Source organism: Bos taurus, chromosome 17, assembly GCF_002263795.3.
Source record: "Bos taurus isolate L1 Dominette 01449 registration number 42190680 breed Hereford chromosome 17, ARS-UCD2.0, whole genome shotgun sequence".
Lineage (NCBI taxonomy): Eukaryota > Metazoa > Chordata > Mammalia > Artiodactyla > Bovidae > Bos > Bos taurus.
The window spans coordinates 52,796,863-52,806,554 of NC_037344.1; the positions used below are offsets into that span (position 1 = coordinate 52,796,863).

General features: G+C 43.1%; 1 protein-coding gene across 1 annotated transcript; it reads left to right on the forward strand.

Moving 5' to 3' along the window:
• The first annotated feature begins 9,092 nt into the window (after window positions 1–9,092).
• LOC101902760 (ubiquitin) lies at window positions 9,093–9,438 on the forward strand. Its single transcript, XM_005217976.5, has one exon. It carries the CDS (start codon window positions 9,190–9,192, stop codon window positions 9,421–9,423), a length of 234 nt encoding a protein of 77 aa, XP_005218033.1. The 5' UTR covers window positions 9,093–9,189; the 3' UTR covers window positions 9,424–9,438.
• The last annotated feature ends 254 nt before the right edge of the window (window positions 9,439–9,692 follow it).

The following is a 9,692-nucleotide window of genomic DNA, read 5'->3' on the forward strand; positions in this document are numbered from 1 at the left end:
TTAACATTTGGAATACAAACATACTTGCACAAAGGTAATGAATCTTTCATCTTGTTAAAGGAAGATAGAAAGATAGAGTTTTGCAAGATATTTTATCATGGACAGGTTCCTACATCAGTGTGCGCATGCTCAGTCGTGCCTGACTCTGTGACCCTATGGACTATAGCCTGCCAGGTTCCTCTGTCCATGGGATTTCCCAGGCAAGAATAACGGAGTGGGTTGCCATGCCCTTCTCCAGGGGATCTTCCCAACCTAGGGTGCCATGCCCTCCTCCAGGGAATCTTCCTGACTCAGGGATCGAACCCAGGTTTCCTGCATCTTCTGCATTGGCAGGCAGGTTCTTCACCACTGAGCCACCTGGGAAGCCCTTCCTGTCAGAATAGAGATCAATTTCCTTTTTGAAATTTTATCTTATTGTGTAAATGAGCCACATGTAGTTTATTCAACTAAGAGACATTTATTTCTAATTTTCCTCTATTGTCAGGATGCTATGGTGAACATACTGAATGATTTATCTTTGGTTTGTGTCAAAGACTTTGGAAGATAGATTCTTAGACATGGAATTGCTGAGTCAAAGGCACACTGGGTGAGGTCGAGTGCACAGTGGCTGAGAGGAGAACCCTTGGAGTTACATCTTGTGCGTTCCAATCTTATCTCCTTTTTTTACTAGCTGTGTGACCTTGAGAAAATTACTTAACCTCTCACTGCTTTATTTTCCTTGTCTGTAAAAGAATAGTACCTATGTATACTACCTATCTCTTAAAGCTGTTCTGAGCACTAAATGAGTTTAGCTGTATAAAGCCCCTACAATAGTAACCAACATTCAGTTCAGTTCAGTTGCTCAGTCGTGTCCGACTCTTTGCGACCCCATGGACTGCAGCATGCCAGGCCTCCCTGTCCATCACCAGCTCCCGGAGCTTGCTCAAACTCATGTCCATTGAGTCGGTGATACCATCCAACCATCTCATCCTCTGTCGTCCCCTTCTCCTCCTGCCCTCAATCTTTCCCAGCATCAGGATCTTTTCCAATGAGTTAGTTCTTCTCATCAGGTGGCCAAAGTATTGGAGTTTCAGCTTCAGCATCAGTCCTTCCAATGAATATTGAGGGCTGACTTCCTTTAGGATGGACTGGTTGGATCTCCTTACAGTCTAAGGGACTCTCAAGAGTCTTCTCCAATCAGATCAGATCAGATCAGTTGCTCAGTCGTGTCCAACTCTTTGCGACCCCATGAATCCCAGCACGCCAGGCCTCCCTGTCCATCACCAACTCCCAGAGTTCACTCATACTCACGTTCTTCGAATCAGTGATGCCATCCAGCCATCTCATCCTCTGTCGTCCCCTTCTCCTCTTGCCCCCAATCCCCCTCAGCATCAGAGTCTTTTCCAATGAGTCAACTCTTTGCATGAGGTGGCCAAAGTATTGGAGTTTCAGCTTTAGCATCATTCCTTCCAAAGAAATCCCAGGGCTGATCTCCTTCAGAATGGACTGCTTGGATCTCCTTGCAGTCCAAGGGACTCTCAAGAGTCTTCTCCAACACCACAGTTCAAAAGCATCAATTCTTTGGCGCTCAGCCTTCTTCACAGTCCAACTCTCACATCCATACATGACCACAGGAAAAACCATAGCCTTGCCTAGACGAACCTTTGTTGGCAAAGTAATGTCTCTGCTTTTGAATATGCTATCTAGGTTGGTCGTAACTTTCCTTCCAAGGAGCAAGCATCTTTTAATTTCATGGCTGCAGTCACCATCTGCAGTGATTTTGGAGCCCAAAAAAATAAAGTCTGTCACTGTTTCCACTGTTTCCCCATCTATTTCCCATGAAGTGGTGGGACCAGATGCCATGATCTTCGTTTTCTGAATGTTGAATTTTAAGCCAACTTTTTCACTCTCCTCTTTCATTTTCATCAAGAGGCTCTTTAGTTCTTCTTCACTTTCTGCCATAAGAGTGGTGTCATCTGCGTATCTAAGGTTACTGATATTTCTCCTGGCAATCTTGATTCTAGCTTGTGCTTCATCCAGCCCGGCATTTAGCATAATGTACTCTGAATATAAGTTAAATTAGCAGGGTGACAATATACAGCCTTGACATACTCCTTTTCCTATTTGGAACCAGTCTGTTGTTCCATGTCCAGTTCTAACTGTTGCTTCCTGACCTGCATATAGGTTTCTCAAGAGGCAGGTCAGGTGGTCTGGTATTCCCATCTCTTGAAGAATTTTCCACAGTTTATTGTGATCCACACAGTCAATGGCTTTGGCATAGTCAAGAAACCAGAAGTAGATGTTTTTCTGGAACTATCTTGCTTTTTCGATGATCCAGCAGATGTTGGCAATTTGATCTCTGGTTCCTCTGCCTTTTCTAAAACCAGCTTGATCATCTGGAAGTTCACAGTTTACATACTGTTGAAGCCCAGCTTGGAGAATTTTGAGCATTACTTGACTAGCGTGTGAGATGAGTGTTATTGTGTGGTAGTTTGAGCATTCTTTGGCATTGCTATTCTTTGGGATTGGAATGAAAACTGACCTTTTGCAATCCTGTGGCCACTGCTGAGTTTTCCAAATTTGCTGGCATCTTCGCAGCATCATCTTTTCCTATTTGAAATAGTTCAGTTGGAATTCCATCACCTCCACTAGCTTTGTTCCTAGTGATGCTTCCTAAGGCCCACTTGACTTCACATTCCAGGATGTGATCACATCTGGGTGAGTGATCACACTATCATGATTATCTGGGTCCTGAAGATCTTTTTTGTACAGTTCTTCTGTGTATTCTTGCCACCTCTTCTTATCTTCTGCTTCTGTTAGGTCCATACCATTTCTGTCCTTTATTGAGCCTATCTTTGCATGAAATGTCCCCTTGGTATCTCTAATTTTCTTGAAGAGATCTCTAGTCTTTCCCATTCTATTGTTTTCCTCTATTTCTTTGCCCTGATGACTGAGGAAGGCTTTCTTATCTCTCCTTGCTATTCCTTGGAACTCTGCATTCAGATGGTTATGTCTTTCCTTTTCTCCTTTGCTTTTTGCTTTGCTTCTTTTCTCAGCTATTTGTAAGGCCTCCCCAGACTGCCATTTTGCCTTTTTGCATTTCTCTTTCTTGGGGATGGTCTTGATTTCTGTCTTCCATATAATATCACGAACCTCTGTCCATAGCTCCTCAGGCACTCTGTCTATCAGATCTAATCCCTTGAATCTATTTGTCACTTCCATTGTATAATTGTAAGGGATTTGATTTAGGTCATACCTGAATGGTCTAGTGGTTTTCTCTACTTTCTTCAATTTGAGTCTAAATTTGGCAATAAGGAGTCCATGACCTGAGCCATAGTCAGCTCTCGGTCTTGTTTTTGCTGACTGTATAGAGCTTCTCCATCTTTGGCTGCAAAGAATATAATCAATCTGATTTCGGTATTGACCATCTGGTGATGTCCATGTGTAGTGTCTTCTCTTGTGTTGTTGGAAGAGGGTGTTTGCTATGACCAGTGTGTTCTCTTGGCAAAACTCTATTAGTCTTTGCCCTGCTTCATTCCGTATTCCAAGGCCAAATTTGCCTGTTACTCCAGGTGTTTCTTGACTTCCTACTTTTGCATTCCAGTCCCCTATAATGAAAAGGACATGTTTTTTGGGGTGTTAGTTCTAGAAGATCTTGTAGGTCTTCATAGAACCATTCAACTTCATTTTCTTCAGCATTACTGGTTGGGGCATAGACTTGGGTTACCGTGATACTGAATGGTTTGCCTTGGAAACGAACAGAGATCATTCTGTCGTTTTTGAGACTGCATCCAAGTACTGCATTTTAGACTCTTTTGTTGACTATGATGGCTACTCCATTTCTTCTAAGGGATTCTTGCCCACAGTAGTAGATATAATGGTCATCTGAGTTAAATTCACCCATTCCAGTCCATTTTAGTTCGCTGATTCCTAGAATGCCGATGTTCACTCTTGCCATCTCTTGTTTGACCACTTTCAATTTGCCTTGATTCATGGACCTAACATTTCAGGTTCCTATGCAATATTGCTCTTTACAGCATCGAACTTTACTTCTATCACCAGTCACATCCACAACTGGGTGTTGTTTTTGCTTTGCCTCTGTCTTTTCTTTCTTTCTGGAGTTATTTCTCCACTGATCTCCAGTAGCATATTGGGCACCTACCAACCTGGGGAGTTCATCTTTCCGTGTCCTATCTTTTTGCCTTTTCATACTGTCATGGGGTTCTCAAGGCAAGAATACTGAAGTGGTTTGCCATTCCCTTCTCCAGTGGACCACGTTTTGTCAGAACTCTCCACCATGACCTGTCCATCTTGGGTGGCCCTATATGGCATGGTTCATAGTTTCACTGAGTTAGACAAGGCTGTGGTCCATGTGATCAGATTGGTTGGTTTTCTGTGATTGTGGTTTTCAGTCTGTCTGCCCTCTGATGGAGAAGGATAGAGGCTTATGGAATTTTCCTGATGGGAGAGACTGACTGAGAGGGAAACTGGGTCTTGATCTGATGGGTGGGACCATGCTCAGTAACTCTTTAATCCAATTTTCTGTTGATGGGTGGAGCGACCAACATGAAGTAGCTCTATTTTTTTTTTTAAGTTATTATTATTATTTTACTTTTTGACCATGCTGTACAGTAGTGCCCTGACCAGGGATCAATTCCACGCCCCCTGCATTAGAAATGTAGAGTCCTATCCGCTGGACCACCAGGGAAGTCCCTGGAGTAGCTCTACTTCTATTAATCCTTATTATTATATTGTATTAGCTCTTATTAAAAACCTTGATACATACCACCAAATTACTCAACAAAAAGGCTGAACCAACTTAGACTCCCCTGATAGTGTATGAAAAAGCCTTCTTCCACACTCTCGCCAATGGGCCCTTGTTTGGTTGGTTTGTTTAACAAGCATATTTTTTTCTTCTTTTTGTAAAAACCAAACAAAAACTTTCACTTCTTTAAAGTGATAAAGTCTGGCTTATCAGCTTTGTTTGTGTGTGTGTTTGATGTTGTACCTAGAAAGGCTCTGCCTAAGCCACAGTCATGCTGAATTACTCTTAGGATTTCATAAGAGTTTTATGCCTTATGTTTAGGTTTGTAATCCATTTTGAGTTCATTTCTGTGTCCAGTTCAAGGAAAGGACCCAACTTCATTCATTTGCCTGTTTAGTCATCTAGTAGAAATGGAAACCCACTCCAGTGTTCTTGCCTGGAGAATCCCAGGGACGGGGGAGCCTGGTGGGCTGCCGTCTATGGGGTTGCACAGAGTTGGACACGACTGAGTGACGTAGCAGCAGCAGCACTTATTGAACAGATGGTTCTTTCTCCCGTGGATTTGTCTTAGCACCCTTGTTGAGAATCAGCTGACCACAGGACTTCCTTGGTGGTCCAGTGGCTAATGCAGAGGGCCTGGGTTCAATTCCTGGTCAGGGGACTAGATCCCACATGCATTAACCAAGAGGTCAGGCATCACAACTAAAGTTTCCACATGCCGCAGTGAAGATTGAAAATTCCAGCACCACAACTAAGGTTCAGCACAGCCAAATAAATAAATAGATACTAAAAAAAAAAAAAAAAAAAAAGATGAAGAAAATCATCTGACCATAAATGCAAGAGTTTATTTTTGAACTCTCAATAATCCTGCTCTATTGATCTATACATCTATTCTTATGCCAGAATCACACTGTCTTGATTATTATAGATTTGCAGTTAAGTTTTTAATTGCAAAATGTGAGTCCTCCAACTTTGTTCTTCTTTTTCAAGATTATTTGGTTATTCTGGTTTGCCCTCAGACTTTTTAAGTTAAATTTAACACTGGGTTTCAAAACTCTGAAATATCCTTCTTCTTTCTTCTAATGTCTCTGCTAGTCAGTATCGCCAGTTTCCTCTGCCCACTAACTTTCGATTTCTCCTACTGTATCCTCTTCATGGGAGGTACAAAGGTCTCTCATTTCCCAAATGTCCCAACTCAATGTCATTTACTACCTACAGAGTCCAGGTCCCCCCAAACAGTACCAGTGAACTCTGCTTCCTGAAGCCCCTCCTTATGTGGCCCCTCCCTGCAAAACACGGACTGACTCAGCGACTCGCCTGGCCAGTAGAATGCTGTGGAGGTGATGTTCTGGGATTTCCAAGCCATGGCATTAAGAAGGTCTGCATCTCTGTGCTCCCAGTGCCAGGGGCCCGGGTTCGATCCCTGGTCAGGGAACTAGACCCCACATGTCACAGCTGGGTGTTGGCATACTGTAACTAAAGCCTGGTGCTGTGGAAGGAAGGGAAGAAAGAAGGGAGAGAGAGATAAAGAGAGTCTGCTTGTGTGCTTTTGGAAATGTTGAGTAGCCTTGAAGAAGTCCAGCCTACTCAGTGGAAAGAATATGTGAAGAGGCTGTGTACAGATGCCATAGAGAGAGACCCAGACCATATGAAGAGGAAGAGATGCCCAGGCATCCCAAGTGGCATGCGTGAGCCTGCCTGCCATCTAAGAGACCCCAAACAAGGACTGACTAGCTAAGTTCAGTCAAGCCATGATAATACAATGGTGACTCTTTTTTTTTTTTTAACAGTGACTGTTTTAAGCCACTAAATTTTGTGGTGGTTTTTGAAATAGCAATAGATCACTGAAACAGAAACCTCAGCTACGTTCAACACAGTGAGAGCGCCTAAGTCTAACCACTAGACCACCAGGGGCAGATGAATAAAACAAGCCCTACTGCACAGTACAGGGAAATAGACCCAATGTCTTGTGATCAATCAGAACGGAAGAGAATATGAAGAATATATATGTATATGTATATGTATATGTAAATGTATAGCTGAGTCATTTTGCTACACAGCAAAAATTAAACACAACATTGGGTTTCCCTCATAGCTCAGTCGGTAGAGTCTGCCCGCCAATGCAGGAGACCCAGGCTCGATCTCTGGGTCAGGAAAATCCTCTGGAGACGGAAATGGCAACCTGTTCCAGTACTCTTGCCTGGAGAATCTTGTGGATAGAGGGGTCGCAAAGGGTCGGACACGACTGAGCGACTAAACTGCCACACCAAACACAACATTGTAAATAAACTATAATTCAATAAAAATTAAAAAAAAAAAAAGACAAACCATGAATTACTTAACCTCTCTAAGCCTCAGGTTTCTGGTCTGTGATCATAACAGGGCAATTCCTCATGGATTTCTGAGAGGATTAAATGAGATCATGTTTGTACAGCTCTTAGCCGCATGCCTGGCACAAAGCAAGCAGTTGATAAATGAAAGCTATTGTTATTTTTAATTTTAAAAAGTAGTTCCATCCTGCTCTGGGGCACATTCCAGTTGTGATAAGAGAACTAAGAAGGGAGATTTGAGTTAATGGTGAAAGTCATAAATGTTAAGTGGAGTTCCCCCAAACTTGGTGGAATCACTGCCTGAGCTGTTGAAATGAATCACTAAAACAAGTTTCTGTACAACTCATGTACTAGTAAGAAAAAAAAATGCATAAAAGGAAGACAGGAGCAAGATAAAACATGCCCATGACACAGTAGTAAGACTGGGAATTCCACAGCAGGGCCAGGAGCCAGGGAGGCCGGGATTAACACTCTTTCTGAGCAGTGGTGAACTTGGGTTTAGAATCCTAGGATGTGAGAGCTGGAAGGGATCTGGAAGATGGTCCCATCTTCCACATTACAGATGGGAAGTTCAGGGGTTAAGAGGTTTCATGGGCAATGATGGAGCCAGAAAAAACCATCCAGGGCCTCCAACTTCTCTCTCTCTTTTTTTCCAAATGAAACAATTCCTATTCTTGTTTTTTCCTAATTTTATCCAAATATTATGAAATTATAGAACTTTCAAAGGTGGACAGAGTTGGGGAAGGGGAGGGTGGGACGAATTGGGAGAGTAGCATTAACATATATACACTACCAAGTGTGAGGGAGATAGCTGGTCAAAAGCCGCTGTAAAGCACAGGGAGCTCAGCTCGGTTCTCTGTGATGACCTAGAGGGGCGAGAGGGAGGCTCAAGAGGGAGGGGATATATTTATACTTACAGCTGATTCACACTGCTGTACAGCAGAAACTAACACAGCTTGTAAAGCAATCAGCCTCCAGTTAAAATTTTTTTAAGTAATAAATAAAAATAAACAAATAACAGTTTATGAGGGGAAAGAAGAATTAGGGGATTGGAATTGACATATAGACAGATAGTGAAGTTGCTCAGTCGTGTCCAACTCTTTGTGACACCATGGACAGTGTAGCCAACCAGGCTCCTCCATCCATGGGATTTTCCAGGCAAGAATACTGGAGTGGGTTGCCATTTCCTTCTCCAGGGGATCTTCCCGACCCAGGGATCGAACCCAGGTCTCCCGCATTGTAGGCAGACGCTTTACCATCTGAGCCACCAGGGAAGTCAAGGCATATACACACTATGTATAAAATAGGTAACTAATGAGAACCTACTGTAGAGCACAGAGAACTCTACTCAGTGCTCTGTGGTGATCTAAATGCGAAGGAAATCCAAAACAGAGGGGATATATATGTCTTGATAGCTGATTCAGTTTGCTGTACAGTAGAAAGTACCACAACATTGTAAAGTAACTATGAAGTGAAGTGAAATTGCTCAGTCGTGTCCGACTCTTTGCGACCCCATGGACGGAGGAGCACCAGGCTCCTCCGTCCATGGGATATTCTAGGCAAGAGTACTGGAGTGGGTTGCCAAAAATTAAAAACAAAACAGAAAGAAAACCTTACAAAGGGAAGATCACTTGCAAATTTCAGTTCCCGGAAATAACTATTGTGAATAGTTGGATTTTCTGACTCTTAGCTAATACAGGCCCTTAGGGTTACTTTCTGAATGTCACTGACAAGTCCACATTCATCTGAGAAGGGAGCAGGGTATTGACAGGCATCAAGGATAGGAAACAAATGCTAGTCATTTCACTTGAGTCTCACCACACCCACACAATGTGACCTCAATCTGGTGCAGCCTTACAGATGGGGCAATAATATAATAAGAGGCAGTATAGTGTATTGGTTAGGGATGCAGGCTTTGAAGCCAGTGCCAGATTCAAATCTTATGACCTGTGTAGCCTTGACTATATATACGGCCAACTTCTGTGAGCTTCACTTGCCTCATTTTGAAATAAAAGCCACTTAGACGCGGCTGGCATTGTTGGGTTCCTGTGTCGTCTTGGAGGTGACTCGGCGTGATTGAATTTTCGGCATCTTCGCATTCACTCACAGGTCAAAATGCAGATCTTCGTGAAAACCCTGACCGGCAAGACCATCACCCTGGAGGTGGAGCCCAGTGACACCATCGAGAACGTGAAGGCCAAGATCCAGGATAAGGAAGGCATTCCCCCTGACCAGCAGAGGCTCATCCTTGCCGGCAAGCAGCTGGAAGACGGCCGCACTCTTTCTGATTACAACATCCAGAAAGAGTCAACCCTGCACCTGGTCCTCCGTCTGAGGGGTGGCTGTTAATTCTTCAGTCTTCTATTCATAATGTTCAATGATGACATCCTTCTACACTCTAGCTATTTACCCCAATTTAAGTTTAGAAATTACCAGTTTCAGTAATAGCTGAACCTGTTCAAAATGTTAATAAAAGTTTTGTTGCAAAAAAAAAAAAAAAGAAATAAAAGCCAGTAGTAGTCCCTCCCGCATGGACTGAAGTCAGGGGAAAACAAGCGAATATATTTACAGCTCTGAGACTGCCACCCGACATGCAGGCAGCTCTCCCTAGCATGACT

Coding starts and splice junctions, on each gene's coding strand:
- LOC101902760 (XM_005217976.5), top strand. CDS start 9,190: ATGCAGATCTTCGTGAAAACCCTGACCGGCAAGACCATCACCCTGGAG.